Below are 23,693 nucleotides of genomic sequence, written 5' to 3'. Positions count from 1 at the left end.
CTTCAAGGCAAGCGCTTTATCAACCCCAGCCCCTTGCGGTCTTTAGGAACATCCCTCGAGACAACTGTGCTCTGAAACCTCACGGATGCCCTTTCCTCAGTTTTACACTGTGCTGGTGACTCCCCTCCCTAATGACTGCACATTCAAGCACAGAGAGAACTATTCTGATGAAAGAGGCAGAGACAGAAATTTGGGGAATATTAGATTGGGGGCAAAGTCCCCTCCTGTGCCGGAAGTGGCAGCCTAAGCAGGAAAGCTGCGCTGACAACCCCGTAGTTGGTAGAGCTGGAATGGACTCAACTCTTGGTCATACTCGGCTACAAAGAGACAGCATGGGAAGAGAAGTTTCATCTCCAGCAGAGGGGATCCATGATGGACGGCAGCAGAGCAAGTGTGACCTCTGGCTGGAGAGCTGCAGGGATGGAGCACGTGCAGTGCTGGGTGAAAGAAGGCAGACACAGTGCATGCCTGCTGACTCATTCCATTTACATCCAATTCAAAGCCAGGCAAAACCAATCCAGGTGGATGTAAGTAAGGCTGAGGGTGCACTTCGGGAGACAGGACCAAATCCTTGGACAGTTCGTGACTCAGGTGTGTGCACTGTGCAAAACTCACTGGGCAACACGTGATCCCAGTAGCTGCTCTGTTTCAATGCAAATACCTCAAAAGGAGGTTTGTATAAAATGGTAGGCTGGGTAGATTTGCCTGGAAGCTGCTTGTCCTGAGAAATGGCTGTCCCTTGTCTATAAACGGGAGTGCCATTTCAAACTCCAGCCATGCTCATTCAAACACAATGGCCACACTGCTGTGTGGTCCCTGTCTGCTACAGACCTATCATTAGCAGGGCTTCATGCAGGAAGAAGCAAGGCATCTGAAACTCTGCCCTGGGCCAAGGCCTAATGGGGGCAGCAGAGGGAGGGGGGAAAATCCCAGGAGGTCTACGAAACTCGCGCCATCCATCCTGACCTGGCGGGCCTGCATCATAACACACATGCCTTTTCCCTGAGTTAGACTTGATACTTTTCTCCCATTCCTGAAACCTCCATGCCCAAGCACCTAGCATCCAGCTCTGCCCAGAGTAAGCAATCTGGAATGCTGCAGTTTGCCATGTGACTTAGGGTGGTCATAATGACAAGAGGCTTCTCCAAAGGGTATCCAAGGCCTCGGCATTAAACTTAGGAAAAGTGAAGCTCAGGGCACATGATAGCAGAGGCTTGATCATGACCCCCACATGCGGCGGTCAGTAGCTCTAAAATGGAGCAAAAGAGTATTCTCATACAGACCAAGTCTTTTGCCAAACTCCAAAGACTGACTACACCACCAACCCCTTGACATATAAAATTCAGAAATCACTACAAAATAACACTTTCTACTCTTTCTAAGGAGTGGGAAGTAGAATATGCTCTCCTTGGTGCAGCAAGCACTTCCGTAGAAGGCTTATTCCAGCCATTTCTTGAAAGCAAATTGGAAGAAGGGATAAAGGCTGAAGTCTCAGGTCCAGTAATCACAAGGCAATAGTAGACAGTCAGAACGTGCCTTTCCTCTTAGCTTAATGAAGCCAGTAATTTCTTTCCAGTTTCCTTCTGCAAGGGAGGGCGCTACAATGGGTTCTGCTATTGTTACAGCTATGTCCAGGTAGACGTCAACACCATGTAATTATCTATGCTGGAGTCCATGTTCATCATGGAGACAAAGACGCACTAAGACCAGTGAGGATGGGCTTACCAAGATACTATTCATCACGGTCACTGCGGAAATGAATACAATACTGGTCTCCTATAACTCTCTTTATTCAGCTGTTAAAATATTTGTGTGTGTGTGTGTGTGTGTGTGTGTGTGTGTGTGTGTGTGTGTGCAGGAGAGAGGGCTCAGTCCTTTAGAGTGCCTGCTGCTCCTGCGGGAGACTGAAATTCAGTTCCCAGCATGTTTCAGAACCCATGTTCAATGCCTCACAACTGCCTGTGACTCAGCTCCAGGGTCTGACACTCCCTTCTGGCCTCTGCAGGCACATGTATCCCTGTACAATATCCATACACATACACATAATTTAAAAAACTGTGGAAAGATGGGGCTAGAGAGATGGCTCAGTGGTTAATAGCATTGGCTGCTCTTCTAGAGGACCAAGGTTCAATTCCCATCACAGCCATCTATCTGTAACTCCAGTTCCTGAGTATCTGATGCCCTCTTCTGGTCTCCAATGGACATTGCATGCAGGTGGTGTACAGACGTATATGTAGGAAAGGCACTCATACATTAACAATAAAATACATTTTAAAAAGAAGATATATAGGGGCTGAAGAGATGGCTCAGTGGTTAGGATCACTGGATGCTCTTCCAGAGAACCTGAGTTCAATTCTCAGTACTCACATTGGGCAGATCACAACCACCTCAAAACACTCAACACATAAAATGAATAAATATTTTAGAAATAATAAAAAAAAGGGAATGCAAAAGGTCCCAGGTTTGACCCCCAGTGCCAAAAATGTTTAAAAATTGTCTTAACAATATGTATTAACATATACTATCTTGAACAGAATTTGTATTTATATCTTGAAGAAAATTATGTGTTCCTGGATATCTATTTTGGCCAAGAGGCAATCCCAGGCGAGGAAATTATCAAAGGAAAGCATTTAGGACCAGGTCAACTCAAGTTTTAGCTTTGAAAGAAAGATGAGATGCTTACAGGATGATGAAGGAGCTTTACTGCTGCAAGCTTCAGGAATGGAATGGAATGGAATTCAGCTACTATCACAAAAGCTACTACTTGGAAAAGTCAAGGACTTCTCCAAAGGTCAAGCCATGGATTAAGAAGTCTTGGTGATACTTTAGCTTTTGTATATATATTAGCTGGTTCCTCTGGTGATTTTCTTGTAATGCTATGTATGCTTCCAAGAACTCCTAACAGTGTATTTATCTAAAATACCTATCAAACATCCAAGGCCAAATGAAACAACACCTGTCTCCTAGGTCAGGAGGATAGCTTTATTTCTTATGCTATTTAGGGTGAGACCCTCCTTCCTTCCAGACTTACTAATAGACTCCTAATTTCTTACCTAACCACTTCTAGGAATGTAGATTGAGCACATAAATTCCCTTCTTGACTAACCGATCATTAGCACTCAACTGGGTTGTAATAGAAAGACTGATGGCCACTGCCTCAGGAAAATTCTTACCTGCCTTTATTACCCCATAAGAATTCAAGCCTGGTGACCTTGCTCTGTCAGAGGATCACTGTGGCTTTGGTTTATAACTGAATATCCTAGAGAACTAAGGGGACATAGAACTGAGAGGGAGAAGGAGGATTTTGACTAGAGAACTTGAAGATGAGACAGAGGAGAGAAAAGAGAATGGAAGAAGTAGATGGGTAAGAACTGAAGAGGAATGAACTTAGATGGGAAGAACTAGATTGAAGGGCTAGAAGAGAGTACTAGAGGAAGGAGATGGAAGATGAGGAAGAGCCAGATGGGGAAGAACAAGATGAGGAAGAACAAGATGAGAGAGAAGGAGATGGGAGAGGAGCTAAGATGGGAAGGAGCTAGACGGATGAGAACCTAGATGGGGCCAAACTAAGATGAGAGAATTAAGTTAGAACTTAGAGGGGACAGCAGATAAACGTAGAGAGAAATCAGGCAAGAAAGGATCTAGGCATGAGAGCAGAATAGAAGCTGTGTAGAGAGAGAACTGGCTAAGAAGAATAAAGTGTATGGACCAAGGAGTTTCGTGTACATAGATTCATTTCCTATCATCAAAGATTAAATTATCAGCTGGTTGTGGATTCTTCCAGGATCCTGGGAGGGGACTATCAAGGGGCTGGACCCCCCTTAGTCCCCGATATCTTAAAAAAGAATTGATAAAGTACATAAATCTGAGAAGTTGCTCTTCATCTGGACAGTAACTTTTTCTAGTCACTAACCTGGGGGCTGAGTTTAAATGGAGTGAGAAGCAGGACTCTGGGAAATCTGCCTCCTCCAGTTTCAAGCAACCTTGTTAAGAAAAGCAAGCTATTTAAAAATTCTCAGCTTTCCCCATATAAATGCCCCTCTGCTGTCCACCATTCATGTTCTGCCTTCTGCGTTAGCCTGAGCCTAGATATTGCAGTCCAGCTGTAGAGGCGAAGGCAGCCTGACGCTCAGTGGTCCCCATCACCATTTTGAGCCTATTTTTCACCAGAGTTCACAATGTGCTCAACACTGAAGAGCTCCCAGAATGAACTAGCGTGAAACAGCCACACATCTTCATCTCTTGGGGCTGATAAAGCCCATTTGCCATCAAATTAAGTGACATCACGGAAAATTATCAGTATGCAGTTGATTGATTTTGTGAATATAAAGATCATGAGGCAGAATGGAAAGACAGCTCAGTGGTTAAGAGCACTGCTACTCCCAGCACTCGGGAGGCAGAGACAGGCGGATCTCTGAGTTAGGGCCAGCGCGGTCTACAGAGCAAGTCCAGGATAGCCTCGGCTACACAGAGAAACCCTGACTTCAAAACAAAACAAAACAAAACAAAAACAAAACAAAACAACAACAACAACAAAAAAAACAATCAAGCACTTCTCTAGCTTCCACGGGAACCAGACATGCATGTGGTGCAGATCTGCATGCAGGCAAAACACCCATACACATAAATAAACAACAAATTGTAAAGCATCAAGCTGAGTCCAGTGTGTCAAAATAGGTGGATCTTTGTGGGGATAGGGGACACCTGAGTGCCAGGCCCTGAAGATTAGCCTGAGCACAGACAGCAGGTGGCAGCATTGGACTTGACATTGAACTGGGACAGCGGGCTTGAGCCCTGACAGGAAGGCTGCTCCAGTTTCTAAAGCCCCTATGCTGCAAGGTGGGGCATGTGTTAAGTCAGGCAGGCAACTGGGACAGCTTCTGTGCAAGGACCATAGGATGATGTGCTGTAATGCCAGACCCCAGGGGCACCTGCATGGCCAGCCCTTCTCCATTGGCTAGTCCTTCTCCATTGGCTGCAAGGACCAGCAGAGACATAACAGAAATGGGCTGAGTGTAAATGTAAGAGCTAGTCAGTGGTAGGCTTGAGACCATGATGCCAACTGCCAGAACTGACATCAACCTTGAGTCTTCCTCCCTGTGGAGTTCCACCTCCTCTGGGCCCTGGGATAGCTGTTCTGCCTGTAAGTCCACTAGAGCACAACGTAAAGTTTAATTTTGTCACATTAGACATCACAGTGGACAGCTGATAGAATGAGACTGCACATTGTCAAACACTGTAGCATCTAGGCATTTTATGTGACTCCCCTAGAGCTGCTTTGCATAAGCCCATCTCATGTGGACACGGGGGTACATTTCCGCTCTCTGGGCTTTGGAACAGAAGGTGTCTAAGGCTGACCTCAACAGTCATAGATAGGGCTTTTGTCCCTCATTAGGTGTGTTTTGCTTTCTAGAATGTCTAAGGATTCTCCCAGCTCAATGATTAGTTCCCAAGAACAGTCAAATAGACATCAAACGGGCTATAGGTCTAGCAACCAACTTTGCACATTCATTCCAACCCTAAAGGGACCTTTACATCTAAACTGTCCTGCTGTGGAATAATGCTTTCGTACACTGATTTAATAAAACACTGATTGGCCAGTAGCCAGGCAGGAAGTATAGGTGGGATAAGCAGACAAGGAGAATTCTGGGAAGAGGGAGGCTGAGTGAGAAGATGCCAGCCCTCCATCCAGGGAGCATGTAATGGCGCATAGGTAAAGCCACCAAACACATGGCAACATATAGATTAACAGAAATGGGCTGAGTTTAAGTGTAGGAGCTAGTCAGTGGTAGGCCTGAGCTAATGGCCAAGCAGTTTTAATTAATATAAGCCTCTGTGTGTTTACTTGGGACTGGCGGGTGAGAAAGATTTGTCCTGACCGCGGGCCAGGCAGGACACAGGAAAACTCTGACTACACTGTCCAGATGAGAGGGGTGAGGTCCAGCAAGAGTTACTAGTAAGGGACCAATCCTGGACACAGAGCCATTTGATTCATCCCCACACAGTGGCATGTCCCCAACCACAAGCCCATGTAGTCCCTCCGCTTTACCGTCTCCCTTGGACACACACCTGATCCTGGCAGCAATTGTCTGTCTCTATCTTGCGTTTACCCCAAGGATGAGTGAATAATGACACTGGCCAAAGGGGTAATTCTTGCTGAAGTTTCAAGGGATTGGTGGGCAAAACGCCAGCTCTCAGTAGGAGGTGGCACGGGGCTCCACCAGCACAGTCACCAGGACACAGTGCCAGGACTGGAGCAGGCACTGCCGAAGAGCATGAGATGCAGACAGGTGTTCTTGTGTTTACAGGACACACTTCTCAATGTCTTCCTGACAAGGGGGTTGCATGGGCTAGCCTGCTACAGAGATGCCTCCTCTATGGATTGTCATGCCTGGCTAAGCAAGGCTAATCACCACCATTTAGGGATCCACAACGCAGCTCCATCAGGCAGTGTCTCTGGCTGGAGGCAAACAGATGGATGTGCCCAACCAACATCTCCCCACCTCAACAAATGGAGAAATCCATCTTTACTTGTCATCACATTTCATTCTAAAGTTTCCTGCAGTATTTTCTGGCACAGTCATATCTAAATGGAATGGCAGAAGTCATAAAGCCAACACAGCTGCTTGACCAAGATCCAGCAAAGCTGAGTCACATGATGGCTGCCATGCCACCTTTGGTTTTCATCTCCACCTGTTGCATACTTGACTTTTAATATTTGTACAATTTGGGGATATTGGATTGATGGAAAATTCCTTATGAATCATTTATGCCTTCGCCCAGGAATGCTCCTTCTAAGCTTTCTCAGGACAGTCCTGAACATACTATTTCCCCCTACTTTTAGGGAGATATCCTTATCTACTTGAAGGTCTTCCTTATGCCTTGGAGGTTGTGACACATAAAGAAGCCAGGTCTTTTCATGAGGCTATGAGACATTCTTGAAACATCTGTCCCTGTACTTACACAGGAACAAGATATCCAAAACAAAGTAAACTTAAAAAGGTCAACAAGATTTGGAGGGCTAGAGGAGTTGGCCACAGTTCAGATTACAAGCCTCTTTCCACTGTATACTCAGACAATTCCATGGCACATACCTCTGCCCTACACAGAGACATATTGATGAGCAAAGTATGGAGTGGAAAGAAGATAAAAAGAATGAGATGATAAGACCTCTCTTTCTTAGAAAAGTTAGTACATACAGAGTCATGGTAATGTCATATGACCAAAGAACAACAGAATGCCAGGATTAGACATATAGGGAAATTCTATAAAGATATGTGAACATTATATTGTGCCAGAATTTGAATAACTGCAGCTGATTTGGCTTGAGGATTTTTCCTGGGCACTCTGATCACTAAGAGTTAATAATACACTACTTGGGACATGGCAATATGTCCAGGGTGGCTTGAACATTTTGTTTTGGTCTAGTGTCCTTGAAGCAACCAACACTACCAGCCAGAAAACCGGCTATCATATGCTTCTAGATTCTTAAAATTGGGTTATGGGGTTAATGAGTAAGAATAATAACTGTTTATTAATGATGTCAAAACTTGAGGGAAAAATGATTGGAAATGATAACTCTGTTGTCATAGTTTATTAATGATGACAAAAAGATGAGCGAAAGGAAGTGAAATACATGTCCAAAACCAAAAATGACAAGATCTGTTTTGAAACATCATGAATGTATCCCTGCTTACTAAATTCTGTATAAATAAAGCCTGTGAGAGATACAGGTTGTCAGAGTGGCCAAGCCATACCTAGATGTGCTTCCTCTCTGACCATCTCTCCTAAAACAAAACTAAAAAATGTCCTGTGTCTGATTCCTCCTGTCGCAGCTCTTGCATCCACCCATCTTCAGATCCTGCCCTCATCCAGAGCTGAACTCTGGCAATTTTCTTGAAGTACATGAATTTTTTACTATTGATATAGAATTCGAGAAGAATATATTTTATTTTTTCATAAAAGTTTTAACAAAAATATATTTTTTCCTTAACTTAAAAATACAGTTTCAGAAAGCAAAATTCAGGTTGTTACAGTTCATTACACATTTTACAAACAGTAGAGGGAAGCAGTCAATGGAAGTGTGTGAATAGAAGTGAGCAATGGAGCGCTCACTTCAGAAGCTTGACTCTGTCCTTCAGCACCTTAAAAGTGGGGTTCTTGCTAATTTTCTTGTTGAAGATGGCCAGGAGCTCTTCCTCTGACATGTGATGGTCGCTCGTCACTGCATGGTACTGAGCTATAACCTTTACAAAAAGAAACAGATGTCAGGTGGGGAGGTCATGTCGTAGATATGCTTGGCAAATCTACCTATCAAGGCTTCTTTGGGCATGAAGTATACGGAAAAAGGTCCAGATGTGGGTCAACATTACAAGATAAAAGAAACCCAGAAGCTGGTCACACAAGCATGCCCTGCTTGTGGAGACCCAGCAGCTGCCCAGATGTATACACAACTGCATGTCACACAACACTACAGAATCAAAAAGAAAGAGGGGCTGGTAAGATGGCTCAATGGAAGGGACTTGCCTTGCAAGCCTGATGACTTAGTTCAATCCCCAGGGCCCAAAATGGTGAAAGGAGAAAACATATTCCTACAAGCTGTTCTCTGACCTCCACATTTATGTGCACACACACACACACATAAATACTCACACACTCACACTAGTAAATAATGCAATAAAACTTTTTTTTGGAAAAAGCACCAGCAATCATTTACATCAGAGAGAGCAAAGCGCCTGGAAAAATCACTTCTGGTCATTTCCGGTAGCCAACTGTAGGCCACTGCATGCAGTCTTTAGACACTCAGAGAGCCACCCTGGCATGGATGCAGGGTAGATGGGCTTGTTCCAGTTGCACACATGAGCAGCTCTGAATGTCTGTCTGTCTCTCTCAGTGTTTCAGGTTAAACAACACACATATACATTTAGAAACAACCCCTCCCCAGCTGTTCCATGCCTTATTTTGTTATAGGATGTACCTTTTTCTTTAACTTTTTGACTGAGATCTCGTTGTCTGGAGCCTGCTTCAGAACGGCTTTAATGGTCCCCTTCCAGTTGAATTTACCTGGAATGCAAAGAATGATGCAATAAGGCCTTTTATTTTGTCTTGTCACCCAAAGGGCAAAGAAAAGTATTTTCACAGTTGTGTGCTTCCTGGGAAATAACATGACTCTCCCATGAACAAGACACCCAAGCTCTTCACCAGTAACGGGGACCTCTAGGGACCAGCTGTCTTTCAGAGCACTGTGCTCAGTGAGGAGAGATGGTCTCCTCAAGCATTATGGTAGGGACAGCCTCCTGGGAGAAAGAATCAACAGACACACTGAGCTGGGCATCCACAGAGACCGTGGGTGTATTAGATAAAGCTGAGCAGCAGCTAAGCCTGCTCTTGCTTTTCCTGCTAGGCCCATAACTGAATGCCAGACTCAGCAAACCTAAGACAATACAGAAAGGTGGTGAGAGACAGACTGGCAGTGTCTCAGGGCCTGCCATGGGGTAGGCTCTGTCTGCTCCATAGTCTAGATTTGGAGTCAAGAAAGCCAGTGACCTCGAAGGCCACCAGGTATAAGCCAGCGCAGCTCACACCTACAGATTCAGCAAAGGAGCAGAGAAAGGGGAGGCCTGGCCTATCACCAACACTGACAGCACAACCATTAACTCTAGGCTAGTGCCATAGCCTGTATTCAACCACTGACCATTGCTGGCCAAGGTCTAGTTGGGGGCCAGAATCCTGCCTTCTGAAGGCCGTGGCAGGGACAGAGACAGTGTCAAAGATGAACAAAAAAATCTGAACTTTTGTCCATGTTGGTGGGAGAGGCCACAACGGGGAACCCCCTTTGGCAGTGACAAGAAGCAGGGGACTTGGACTTCCTTGTTCTACCTAGCAGCAGGAATACCCACCACCTCAAGGTCTGGAGAGAAAGCCAGGTAAGCAGAAAGTAGGCTATGGACACAGGCCTGTAATCCCAACTAGGGGGGCTAGGCAGGAAGGTCACAAATTCAAGGCCAGCTAGCCTGGCGTACAGAGTAAGGTCAAGGCCAGCTTGGACAACTCTGGTGAAACTTTTGTCCCAAAATAATAGAAGAGGTCATGGATGAAGCTCAGTGATGAACTGTTTGCTTAGCACAGATAAGGCTCCATTCCGTTCAAGCCTTAATTGGAAGTTGGGAGTGGTGGTGGTGGGGGGGGACCCTGGGTATAGTGGCACACGCCTTTCAGAGGCAGAGGCAGGTGGATCTATGTGAGTTCAAGGCCAGCCTGGTCTACAGAGTGAGTTTCGGGACAGCCAGGGCTACAAAGAGAAACCCTGTCTCAAAAGTAAAACAAAACAAATATATAGATAGAATACATACACATATGATATATAAAGAAGTCTCAAAATTATAATAGTGAGAGAACAAAAACCCCAAATCCAACTAGAAAAGGGACAAAAGGCCAATAAGAAAAGAAACAACTTAATCCTTAAAAGCCTTCAGTCTACAAAGTCAGAGAGAGGCTTCAAGAGATCTGATTAAGCTCCTCCTATGGCTCTAACTCCCATTTGGCTCATTTCTACTGGCAGGAGAGGGTGGGAGTCTCCACGGAGGGTACGGATTTGCCACTTCACAGAACTTTTAAGAGGAACCCCATGGTCTTGGATTCTGACAGTACATATATGGAGAGCTTAATGGGGTTGAGAGGTGGCCATGTAGCTTCATGCAAGGAGATACTAGGAACAGACCCAGAGGCAGAGAGGGGACAGCTACAACTACCTGGACCTCAAGACATCTCTACAGAAGGAGAAGCTAGACAAGGCAGATGAGGAAGGTGGGAAGGGAACAAGCCTTGGAAAACCACACTGGGCTCACTGCCAACTAAAGACAATATATTGCTATGGTTTGGATCCGGAGTGCCCCTAAAGACTGGAGCCCAGCTTGGAACCCTGACAATGTGGGACACTAGTAAGTCTTTGGGTCATTGCAGAACTGACCTTCAAGAAGCTGTGGGATCTGAGTCTCTTCTTTTTCCCTTTTTGGAGAAGCAAGGCCCTACTACAGACTCTAAATCATAGGACTAGTGACCATGAGTCAAAATTACTGATTTTATAGTTTGATCATCTCAGATATTTGTTTGTTACAGTAACAAAATGCTGGCCAACATTTCTGTTTTCAACCCAGACTCTCCTTTTTCCTTAAGAGAGGACAGAGGTACCGTGGTACCAACCCGTAGGTCTGGAGCACTGGGTTCACTTTAAAATTCTTAGTTGTACCTCTGATGGGTGTGACCCTACAGGGAAGTGCCTGCCTGCCTCTAGCAGGATAAACATAGGCAGTGGTACCTTTCGCTGGAACCTCATGGTCCTCGGCCTCTCCCTCCTCAGGCTGTCCTGGTGACTTCATCTTTTTCTTCTTATAATTGGACTCAACTGTGAGAGAAGCAAAAAGGGTTAACTGCTTCTGGTCACAAAAGCCCAGCTCAGCATCAGCATGCCAGCTCCCTCCCTGGACCTCATTCTGCAGGTTCTGTTATATGCTTGCTGGAGATGAGCAAGAGAAGGCTGAGAGGTGAGGTCAGCTGGACCCCTAGAGCTTCTGCCCTTCTCCCTACCTGGTCCAGAATGAGGCCTAACACATTTATTTCCCTGTACCCAACTCACAGCCCCACTGAGAACTCAGTGTGCGGGCTGAGCACACACCTTCTGAGTGTTTTCGCCGCTTCTGTTTTCCTGCCCCCGTCTTGGTCTGGCCCTCATCAGCATCTTCCCCAGGGGCCCCGTTTCCATCCACATCCTCTTCTGAGGCCTGCCCACCCCGGGCCTTCTTCTTTTCTGGTGGGCCGTTGGCCTCAGTGGTCTCCTCCCCACCAGCCTCATGTCCAGCCTCCTGGCCCTTCTTGCGCTTCTTTGGCTTCTGGCCCTTGAGGTTTTCCTGGTGGTTTTCTGACTTCAGCTCCTTCTTCTCTTTCTTCCTGTTCTTCTGTCGCTCCTCCTTCCTTTCTCTTTTATTCTTCTTTGCCTCTCCTTGTTCTTCCGTGGTGCCATTTGTCTTCACAGACGGAACCTTAGTGGGGATCTCTGCAGGTGGCTTGGCCACGTGGCTGGGTGGCTGCTGATCTTGCTCCTGATGAAGTAAAAACAAGAATCATCTGAGTATGTGGTCTGGCCACGCCTTCTGTCCATACTATAGTGCTTATGACTGTGACACCAACAGCTAAAATTTAGCAATGCAAGTACAAACGGAACAACAGCAGACAACACCCCCAGCTCCCACCCCACTCTGGAACCTGTTCTCAGGATATTGAAGGGTGAAAGGAAGCCAGCCGTGATTCTGGCTCACTGTCACACTTCATCTAGAGGACGACACAACAGCCAGGTGTGGGGTGCCATGTTGTGGAATATTAGTTGAAGGTGTGTTACATTTGCTTATGCTGTGGAATATTTGTTTAATGATGCAAAGATGTGTTGCATTGTTTTACGTTGCATTTGTTTAACTCTGTGAAGCTGTGTTACTTTGTCTGTCTAAAACACTTGATGGTCTAATAAAGAGCTGAACAGCCAATAGCCAGGCAGGAGAAAGGATAGGCAGGGCTGGGAGGCAGAGAGAATAAATAGGAAAAAGAGAGAAGAGAGGAACGAGAAAAGGAGGAGGCGTGAGGAGCCAGCCACACAGTCAGTCACAGAATAAGAAAAGATATACAGAAATAGAAAAAGGTAAAAGCCCAGAGGCAAAAGGTAGATGGGATAACTTAAGAAAAGCTTGCTAGAAACAAGCCAAGCTAAGGCCAGGCATTTATAAGTAATAATAAATGCCCAAGTGTTTATTTGGGAGCTGGGTGGCAGGCCCCCAAAAAACAAAGGGTTAAAAAAAAAAAAAAAACACCAAAAAGCCAACTACAGTGTCAGGGAGCTGTAGGTAGCAGGTACCCAGGAGCCACTGCTTCATCTGTAGGACAAAGCATGTGTAACTGCCGTTTGTGGCGGAGTCACCTGTAAGACAGAGTACGGCTAACACAAGAAAGGCATGCCCTGTGTGTAGTGCAGTGGACACAATGCAGGCAAGTGTTCTGTGAATGGGTACAGACGAAGACACTGCACATCACCCTTCTCCAGATGAGATGGCCACCCTCAGCACAGTCATGGACAGCTGCCAGTGGGAAGAATAGGGAGTAAAGTCTGCTAGGGTCTGAGCGCCTCTCGCAGGGGCAGGCACTGAAGGTTGGCTTCGGACGTGATGGAACCAGAAGTGGCAGAATCTCAAGATGAGGGGCCTATGGAGGCTGGGTTATTAGGGATGCTGCCCTCAGTGAGTCAAGACCAAACCTACCCTGAACCTTGCTAGCTTCCTGCCAACCATGTCACCACTTCCCAAAATGCTCCCATCACACACTACCTGTGTCTGCCAGAAGCTGAACAGACGGAACCACCTCATTTTAGACTTCCAACCTCCAAAAGTGTGAGCCAGACAAGCCTCTTTCCTTCACAAAGAGCCCAGCCTGAGGTCACTGTAGCCCAGAAATCCAGGGCATTGCATGCACTGTGCTGAAACAGACTTCCTGCCTCCTTCCGTACTCAGTAAGAATGGGCAGCAGGGCCCATGTGAACAGGTCCCCTTTCTGCTACATTCCTACCTTGATCTCTCAGGATGTATGAGGACAGGCACTGAACTGCCTGTGAGCTGTGGGCCTCTGCAGAGGGAGGGATAAGGCTGCCAAAGGTGCTGGAAGCCTGGGTTGAGGCACCCACAAGCATGACAGCAAGTTCCACTCCTCAGTCACTTCCAAATGACATGGGACAAGTTACCCAGTCAGTCCTCTCTGCAATGCCAAAATGAAGGCAAACCAGCCTTCACTTGCTGCACTAACTCAGTGCCTGGGAGGGCTGCACCGGGAAGCAGACCAACTAAGTGTTGAGGATTTCTCAGAAGCTGACAAGGCTCCCGGGGAAAAGAGACTTAACGTGAATACAGAAACAGAATGGGAGACATCCTTCACCTATTTCCTATGACTGTCTTCTTCTGGTAAGTTATTAAAATGTATTAGCCAGCTTCCCACTGCCATAATGAACATCTGAGGTGACTAGCTAAGCAAACATTTATCTCAGCTGATGATTCTGAAGGTTCCTATCCAAGACCGAAAAGCTTTGGGTCTCAGGCAAGGGCGTGTGGCAGGTAAACCACTCATATCATGAATCAGAAAGCAAAGAGAACAAGGAAGAGGCTGAGGTCTCAACACCCCCTCAAAGGCATGTCCTCAATGTCCTAACTTCCTCTGACCAGGACCCACTTTCTAAACGCTCCACACCTCCCAATAGTGCCAGAAGCTGAGGATGAGCCTTCTACACATGGGCCTTTGGGGACATTCAATACTCAAACAGTAACACGTGACCAGAGTGCCAGAGCCTTCAATTCCCCTTCTACTAAACTTAGACTCAGTCTCCAGCTGGTGTCAAACCAGCACACGGCTACAGGATGGAAGACACACAGACGTTCTTAGAGACTCAGGTCTTCCCACTTCATGCCACTCCACTCCCTGCTCTCGAGTGATGCCTTGCCCAACTCTTCCGCAGTAGAACACCCCCTTTCCTCTCTGCCCATGTCTTTTGCCCTTCACAGCACTAAGACTTGGCTTATATGTAACCCCTCATCCACTGCTGTTTCCACCACACTAGCTCCACTGAGGCAGGGACATCACCTGATGATGGCTGCACCCACGGCACCCCTGCTAACTGACACGGGAGAAGCTGTACATCAGAAATAGAAAACCCCACTGCTGCTACATCTGCAGTGAGAGGATATGCCTAAGCCAAGGCTAAACCAAGCCAGAGGCCCTTTGCTCTGTAGACAGTCACTGGGCAGAGGTATGGGGGGGGGGGGGGCGCTGCTGGAACCAGCCACTGCTTAGCTGCCAGAACACAGTAGGAGTTGACTACTCATTTTCTTCAGTTTTTCATGAGTTCAAGAATTCCAAAGAACTAGAAAAAAAAGTCAAAATCCCACATCTGAACTAAGCAATTTCAAATCTTTGAATTTTTTGTGAAAATAACAAACCACCTTTTAAAATTATATGTCACATTCACGTCCATTAAATGATAAACGGTTTTAAGATTTCAATGGTCCATTCTGTGTACTGTGGAGACAAGTGCAAGATATACCATAAAGGTGAGTTTCCTTTTGATCTCACTTTGCTGCTCAAACTAACTTTCCCTTTTTGTGTGTGCATAGATACAGGAACACTCGCTTGTGTGTGTATGTGTGGAAGCCAGAGGTCAACATCAGGTATCTTTTAAAGCCACTTTCCACCCTATGTTTTGAGTCAGGGTCTCTCACAGCACCTGAAGCTGTTTATTGAGGCTAGACAGATTGGCTAACAAGTCCTTGGGATTCACCTCTCTCTGCCTCCTCATCGCCAGGATTACAGACAAGTACCACCATGCCAAGCTTGTGTGTGAACACCGGGGATCCAAAGTCAGGTCCTCATGCCTGTGCAGCAAGCACTAGACTAGTCAGAGCATCCTCTTGTTTTCAAACCACCAAACAAAGTTCCCAAACAGGATGTACGTGGGTAGCTGGAAATGGACAATGAAACCAACAACTTGGGTGAAGAATAGCAAGCCAAGTCCCATTCCTATGGTCCACACCTGGGGTCTCTCTACCCAATCACTTTCACCAATAGGTGGTTAATGGTGCAGATGCTCTCCCTGTAGCAGAAGCAGGCTCAGGATGACTGACCATCCACTAAATACCCACAGGAACACTATAACATGCAGGGGGTCTGGGACCCCACACTCTGGCTGAAAGATGGGATGCCCTCAGCCTGTTTATAAATATCTTTCACAGTACCAAGTCACTCCTAGACATTTGAGGTTTGCAGTAAGTAAGGAATAAATAAAAAGTGTATAACAGCACGGATGTTTTAGATTAGGAAACTGAGGATCTGGGGCTAAATAATGTGACCATGATCAAACACACAGAGCACAGCTGAGTCCAGAATCAGGTCAGCCAGACATCAAATCCTGGACCACTCCCATTCACCCAGCCCACGGCTGTGCCAATCATTCCACAAAGATTGGTCCCACTGCCACGCATGCACACGAATGGCTGCCTCTGCACACTGGGTGCTCCCAGCTCATTCCTGCCCATCGAGGAGAGAGCAGAGGCTCTGTGGAAATGCCCTCCACCTCCACACACGCACACCATTCCGTTATTCCCAGCTGACTGTCATACTGCAATTGCAAAGTGGAGTGGACTCACACTGCTGGACGCTTCGGAGAAGATGTTCCACACCTGCTCCAGAACAGAGTCGCTGTGCACTTTCAAGCTGTTCCTCATCCAGTTCTGTAGACACAAAGAGAAAGCCACTGTCCCCTCTGACAGGTCACTGATGGGCCACACCCCGGTTTGGGAACATCATTTAAATCCATACCTGAAACTTTGCCTTTTTTCTGGGAACATTGTCAAAAGCACTGATTTGCTGCAAAAGTTCTCGAACCTTAGGGCTGACATTGGGTTTCTTTATTAATTCATTAATTTTCTATTAAAAAAAGAAGAAAATAAACAACTGACATATTGGCATGGCCAAAGGGCTCTTACCTCCGAAGCCAAGATTCTATATTTACATCTATGTGTAATGACAAATATTCTCCGATTCCACATAGCACTGAAGTCCTGGCCAATGTTATTAGGCAAGAAAAAGAAGCCAAAGCCTTCCTAACAGAAGGGACAAAATCAGGTCAAATATCCACAGGCAGTATTTGAAGGAGGCAACCAGTTAGAACTAACACCTCGTTCAGCAGAGCTGCACAATACACAATCAGTTCTTAAAAAGCAAGCTGCATTTTTATACACCAACAAAAAACAATTCAACTGTGAACAGTAGGAGATTCCATTTCCAATATAACATAAAGAACAGACTAATTAGAAAAGCCACAACCAAAGAGGTGAAAGAATTATGAACTAAACACACTGTTACAAGAACCAAAGAGGGCATTAATCTCATGGGCCGAGACCACATTAAGATGCCAACCTGAAAGTCCTGGCAAAGTCCAGCTGTACATGTGCTCTAATTCACATGGAATCCTAAGGGACTCCAAAGGACAAAAACAATCTTGAAAAATAAAAGGTTTTTTGTTTTTTTTTTAAATTCAAAACTCACTACAAAAACACAATGATCCAAAGAGTGTGGCACTGCCACAAAGACCACTGGAAAATGTAGGAATAAGCCCCTGAGGATATGGTCAAAGGGTTTTTGACAAGGATGTCAAGACCAGTCCATGGAAGAACGGACCCCCTTCTAGAAATAGTGGATCCTCACATGGAAATTGGACTCTTACCTATGTTACATAAACATAACCCCAAATGGATCAAAGATCTAAACTTACAAAATCTTAGGGAAAAAACTTTCAAGATAAATAATCTGGTAGTGATTTCTTATACATGACACCAGATAGATAGCATTAAGGGCCAGCAGGATGGCTCAATGGGGAAAGGGGCTGTGTGGAGGTCAGAAGATAACTTGTATCCATCACTTCTCTTCTACTACGTGAGTCCTGAGGATTAAACTCAGACTAGTGGACTTGGTGGCCAGCACCTGTATTCTATCTTAGCCATCCTGATGGCACTATACACATCTTAAAGGTTTCTGCAGCTTCTCAACTGGGCAGCTACTCTAAGTCCTTCATGAGGTCATGTTAGGAGTATGCACCTTAACAGAAGCCAACACCCCAAGTTCACACTCACACTCTGCCATTCAATAGGGGAATTAGTAATTTGATTTTCAAAAAAATGCAGTCTCCACAAAGGTGACATCTGTCCAGCAATCTCCCCTTCAAGTTGGAGCTCAGCACTTTGGTAAATTTTTCACTTTATTTAACTAGAAAATTTCTTACACTTGTTAAATCGTTTACTTTGTTCAGATGTGACAGACTGACATAGCTTAAACTGTAAGGTCTCTATCACAGGGAGTACACCTGTACACGCTTCAGTTTACAGCCAAAAGAAAGTTAGCAGGAACCCTTGAATATTGTGAGCACAATCTGTAAACACATCAGCCAAAGATAAAGACAGCACAATTTTATCTTTCTCAAGTGTTCTAACACTTCTGCTCCACCCTAAGGCATGCTGTCACTGGGGCTTGTCTGCACAAGTCACACCTCTTACCGAACCCCCAGAAGGAAGGTGTGGGAAGTGACAGGCTGGACAGAGATCCTTACCTGAATCCACGCCTGCTGCTTTGCGTCACCTTTGTGCGTCTTGGCTTCGTAGTCTTTGCCTCCGTACTTCTGACCTTCACTGATGCACTTCACGTGGCTTTTATAGTCATCACCCCTGCAGAGAGACCCAAGTCCCATCACTAGGCTGACAATGTGCAAGTGGCACCCAAAGACAGCACACTGCTTACTGTTTGTGACTTTCCATACCCAGCCATCTGCGCAAACAGCCGAATTCTTAAACCTAACTGTTCTGCTTATTTGTTGCCTTCTTCAAAGCAATGGGAGCTGCAGAACCATAACAAAGTACCACCCCCTCCCCCGTACATGCCCACCAAGTCCCTTATTCTGAGTGCTTACTTCCTTGCATTGGATAGTGGAAGCAAAATGCCAGCCGGGAAGCTGAGTGATCAAATTTTCTCTAAAAACGGTTTTTTTATTTGATGGTCCTGGGAACTGAATCTAGGGCCTCATACATACCAGAAAAGAGGTCTGCCATTGAGCTATAAACTATATGCTCCCCAAACTGTATGTGCACTAAGTGACAGAGTACCCAGAGGACAATTTGGGGGAGTCATTTCTCTCTTCCACCTTGGGTCCTGAGAATGGAACTCAGGTGGTCAAGCTTGTAGGGCGGGCGCTTTAAACCTCACTGAGTCACCTTGCTAGCCCCAAATTCTCTAACCAACAGGAGCCTGTCCTTTGGTCTTCACTTTAACTTAAAATGAAATGGCGCTCCCCGAAGAGTCACACCAAGTTTAGTCAGCAGACCATAAGGCCTCCTTCTTGGTCTCTGTCCTCATTTCGCCCCTCTATTTTCCCAAGCCTGGGGGGGTCTGGACTTCTATACCTGGACCTTCAGGAATGATCAGAACTTACCAGAAATCTTTCCCACAGTCAATGCAGGAAAGACATTCACAGTTTCTGCAGACAGATACATGCTTTTCCACCTGTACTTTCTTCACTGATTCACCGCATGCATTGCATGTAAAAAATACCATTTTTGGTTAAATGGTTAAATATTCTATCTGAGACAGGTTTGAACTCTTGTCCTAAAAACCAAAACAAGATAAAGGTAATTATAATAAGCTGAAACTCCTCCCAATAAATGAATTCCACAGTAAAAAGAGCAGGCTCAACGCTTACCTGTAATCTTGGAGAAGCACCCTATTGCCAGTGTCAGAAAAACCCTCAGTGCTCAGCACAGGCTAGGAACTGTACCTTCGCAACAAGCTTACTCAGAGACACAGGGAGTAAGGAACTTGCCCAGGACATCGTAAAAGGATTTAAACCTGGCAGATTGGCATTGGCAGCACAGATAAAGCTTTCACTAATGATCTTAAGCACCCCTCCCCCTACATAAAATGTACAAAATCAAAGAGGTAACGAGCGCCACAGTGCAGGTGTGCAGTGTGGATTGTTACTGCGACTGCAGCAGCAACAAAGCTGGGTGGCAAGCAGTGGAGCTCAGCAGGTGGAGAAGCTAAAGAACAATTCCAATGAAGACTAAAAATGATTCCTACATGCACGGTGACTGAGTCACAAATAAACTGAAGACATCCTCTTGGCCTCAGTGGACAGGGCCAAATGAACACGTTCCATTAGGGCTTATGCACATCAGGCAGGAAGAAAAGGAAGCTATCACAGGTGATCCCTAACCCAGGTGTGCCAGCCTCCCTAAGTGCACCCAGCACAGAGGGCATCTGCACACACACAGCCAGTTCACACTGCAAGCTACTGTACTCTGCAAACAGACTTCTAAAGTGCTACAAATGCCACGGTAACTTTCCATGCTTACATAGCCTTTTAATCACTGGACTCGAAGAGAGCTGTGCTGTTCTTACTAAAATGAGCTTTGTTCAGTCCAAATACTGACAGCTGCTGAACCCAGAACCCTCCTCCCTCAGTATGAAATGAAGCTGAGGAGCAAGTGAACACACAGGACTTGCTTCTCGGTTTCTTGTAAGAACTCCTCAGCACCAACAAGCTGCACTTGGTTTACAGTGAGTTCTCAAGCATGAACCACCATTCCAACCCCCACCCCCACCCGTGCTGGTGAGGTCATGCCAAGGCAAGAACAGGAAGGACTGTTTTCTTCCACTGAGCCCTGAATGGAAATATACACCCAGGTGTACAAAGTCCCCCTGCTTTGTGGGGCACTGTTGAGACACTGGTGCATCTTAATCGCTAGATACAAACTGCAGGTCCTGGACACCAACATGCCTCCCTCCTTAGCTTTCCAACAGAGCTGATCAGCAAGGGAAGGCATGTGGAAGGCTACAGTCTGGCACCAACGGTCATATGAAGCAGACAGGACCACTCTAGGCCACACAAGTGATGTTGTCTAGTCTGATTTTTGTAAAGACATGTGACAGTCCCAGCTCTGAGAGCTCGGATCATGTTTAATGTTTCCCACAGTCTGGCTTCTGAGATGCTTACCATCACTGTGCACAAGGCAGACAGATGGAGGGGTCTTGTTTGTTTGTTTGTTTGCCAGGCAGCAAAGGCAGCAGTTCTGCTGCACAGGTGAGAAAACTCGGGAACAAGAGCCGACCTCAGGTGTCACCTAGACTGGACACTCTTACACATTTATGTAAGGACAAGACAAAAGTTGCTGATTAGATACTAAGAGATGGACTGCTACCACAGCACAGGGAGCAGCTGCTGCGATTAGCTAAAGGAGCCACTAAAAAAAAAAAAAAAAAAAAAAAAAAAAAAAAAAAAAAAAAAAAAAAAAAAAAAATCAGAAAGCACTTCCACAATGAGGCTGACAAAGAAAACACCTCTCCAGCCTCCGCCACCGAAGACTGCTGTTTCTGGTCAAGGGAGGATCAAGCGGGCTTCAGCAAACCCTGAGAGCCATGAGTCTGTTGATTGGGAAAGACCAGAATGAAAGGCCCCAAAGGGCACTGGAAACAAGATAGAGGAAGTGACAAAAGTGGTGTGCCAGAAAGTGTGCTTACAGCATCTACACAGAACAGGTCCCTACGGTCAGGGCACAGTGTGAACACCAACTCGGGAAGGTTGGAATCAGGCTATTTGTCCAACTGAAACATCAGTCTGGAGCCACACTCAACTGCTTTTCTATCCACCTGATATGAAAGGGGAAGCAGTGTGTCCACCTGCGAGGCTAATGAGATAAGATCTGTAAGGAGCTTATTCATGATCCAGGGAGGGCAACCCAGCCCCCAGGGTCACCTTGGCTGTGCAGCACATCCAATCTGGAGAAAATATCTTTCATTTATGAGGCGTATGCAGCACATACTACAAAGAACGCTAAGGCTCACATCACAAAAGCCAGCTCAACTGACCGTCCAGCAGGATACTAGTTTAGTCCAGGCTTAACAGCATCACAAGTGTGAAGGCTACAAACTACAAATGGAACCCTGGGTAAGTGAAGCCAGCAATGTCCTGTGAGGTTTCCATTGCTGTGATAAATAAATGCTGTGACCAAGAGGTACCTGGCGAAGCCAGAGGTCAACCTCAGGAGCTGCCCACCTCCTCTCTTTCTCTCTTTCTTTTCTTTTCTTTTTTCTTTTTTCTTTTTTTTCTTTTTTTTTTTTTTTGGTTTTTTGAGACAGGGTTTCTCTGTGTAGCTTTGCGCCTCTCCTGGAACTCACTTGGTAGCCCAGGCTGGCCTCGAACTCACAGAGATCCGCCTGGCTCTGCCTCCCGAGTGTTGGGATTAAAGGCGTGCGCCACCACCGCCCGGCCTCTTTTTTTTTTTAAAGATTTATTTTATTACATCTATAAATGTTTTGCCTCTATGTATGTGCCTAGTACTCAAAGAGGTCAGAAGAAGGCGTTGGATCTCTTAGATTTGGGGTGCTGGGAACTGAACCCAGGCCCTCTGAAAGAGCAGTATTCTTAATCACTGAGCCATGTCTGCAGCTGGAGGGCTTGCTTATTAGACCAGCTAGCTGGCTAGTGAGCCACAGGGATTCATCACCATGCCTTGCTTTTTTGTTTTGTTTTGCTTTGTTTTTCGAGACAGGGTTTCTCTGTGTAGCTTTGCGCCTTTCCTGGAACTTACTCTGTAGCCCAGGCTGGCCTTGAACTCACAGAGATCTGCCTGCCTCTGCCTCCTGAGTGCCGGGATTAAAAGTGTGCGCCACCACTGCCCGGCCCATGCCTTGCTTTTTAACCTAGGTTCTGGGCAAGAGGATTCAGGTCCTCATGCTTGCGTGGCAAGCATTTTACAGATCAGATTATCTCCCCACTCTTAGCATACTTTTAAACTTATGCCCACACACTGACTAGATTTGCCCTAAAAACAGCACATCTTAAAGGCCAGGCTGGCAACTCCAGCACAAGATCCAGTGAGCAACACACTGCTCCCTTTAAACTTCAAATTCTCCCTATCTATGAAATAGGGACTCAGCTAGGCGGTGGTTGTGCATGTCTTTAATCCCAGCACTTGGGAGGCAGAGGCAGGAGGATCTCTGTGAGTTCGAGACCAGCCTGGGCTACAAAGCAAGTTCCAGGACAGCCAGGGCTGTTACACAGAGAAACCCTGTCTCAAAAAACAAACAAACAAAAAGAATAGGAACTCAACACACTATACTAGACATAAGCCCCTTCCAGGAGAACTCCCAGAAATCACAAGTGCAGTGCAAGACAAGAAAAGACAAACACACACCTACCTTCCTGGGACCTGGGGGAAGACCATGAGTCAGGTACCTGTTTCCATCAAAGCTCAAAGAATCCAAGCTATGCTTCTGCCTTGCAGTTCGAACCTCCCCACTACAGCCTCACCTGAATAACTAGGAGTCTGGCACAATTTGAGCAAACCCGTGTCCTAGGCCCTCGATGGCTAGAAGTTAGGCTTGCAGGCAACACACACCCCTCTCACTTCTCTCTCCTAGGCGTTAGTTGCTGCAGGAAAATCCTGACATTTTCTGAGCAACTACTATATGTCAAGCTCTCTACCCCTGTAATCGGCACACACACACACACACACACACCAAGTCAGGTTCTCGAGCATCCCTTCTGGACAGACGTGGAGCCAAGCACAACAGAGTTAAGTAGCTTGTATCTAGTTGGGAGATTTGGGGATTCGCACGCCTTTCTTAGGTCTTCGGTCCTCTGTGCTCCAGGAGCCCTCAGGGCCCTCCTCAGGAAGAAGAACCTTCTCCCCATCAGGCAGCAGGTCTGCAGCCCTGTGCTGTGGGGACCAACCATGCCATCTGGCCGGCCCCGACAGCCTCTCTGACTAAAAACCGGGACGCAATTTCTCTCGGAGCTCAGGACTCCAGCCTTTGCCCGCGAGCGGGTCCGCAAGGAAGGCGGCCGCGCCGCCATCGCCCTCCTTCCAGGCCCCGGGCTCCAAGCCGCCGCCCTTACCTCTCAGCAGACTCCGCCAACGGTCTTAACCGGCTGCCGGGAGCACGTGGAGCCGCAGCAGCCCAGCGCAGCGCGGCCACCGGCTCTCCCAGCTCACCCGCGTAGAACTCACGCCCGGCCGGCGCGCGCCAATGCGCATGCGCGTCGCGGCCACGCCCCGGGCGGAAGT

At 46.5% G+C, this 23,693-nt stretch overlaps 1 protein-coding gene across 1 annotated transcript; it reads right to left on the bottom strand.

The window, feature by feature from the left end:
- Positions 1 to 7,926: 7,926 nt before the first annotated feature.
- On the bottom strand, positions 7,927 to 23,653 carry Lyar (Ly1 antibody reactive). The gene is made up of 9 exons (XM_059275797.1): positions 23,525 to 23,653; positions 19,061 to 19,233; positions 18,185 to 18,299; positions 16,399 to 16,506; positions 16,227 to 16,310; positions 11,675 to 12,098; positions 11,318 to 11,404; positions 8,978 to 9,063; positions 7,927 to 8,246 (listed from the first exon to the last, which is right to left on the bottom strand). Exons 2-9 carry the CDS (start codon positions 19,180 to 19,182, stop codon positions 8,112 to 8,114), a joined length of 1,161 nt encoding a protein of 386 aa, XP_059131780.1. The 5' UTR covers positions 19,183 to 19,233; positions 23,525 to 23,653; the 3' UTR covers positions 7,927 to 8,111.
- Positions 23,654 to 23,693: the final 40 nt, after the last annotated feature.

Source organism: Peromyscus eremicus, chromosome 10, assembly GCF_949786415.1.
Source record: "Peromyscus eremicus chromosome 10, PerEre_H2_v1, whole genome shotgun sequence".
Lineage (NCBI taxonomy): Eukaryota > Metazoa > Chordata > Mammalia > Rodentia > Cricetidae > Peromyscus > Peromyscus eremicus.
This window is presented reverse-complemented; position numbering and strand designations above follow the sequence as displayed.

Coding starts and splice junctions, on each gene's coding strand:
- Lyar (XM_059275797.1), bottom strand. CDS start 19,182: ATGGTATTTTTTACATGCAATGCATGCGGTGAATCAGTGAAGAAAGTA. Junction 18,300..19,060: donor GACTGTGGGAAAGATTTCTG/GTAAGTTCTGAT, acceptor GTCTCTCTGCAG/GGGTGATGACTATAAAAGCC. Junction 16,507..18,184: donor AGCAGCAGGCGTGGATTCAG/GTAAGGATCTCT, acceptor TTTTTTTAATAG/AAAATTAATGAATTAATAAA.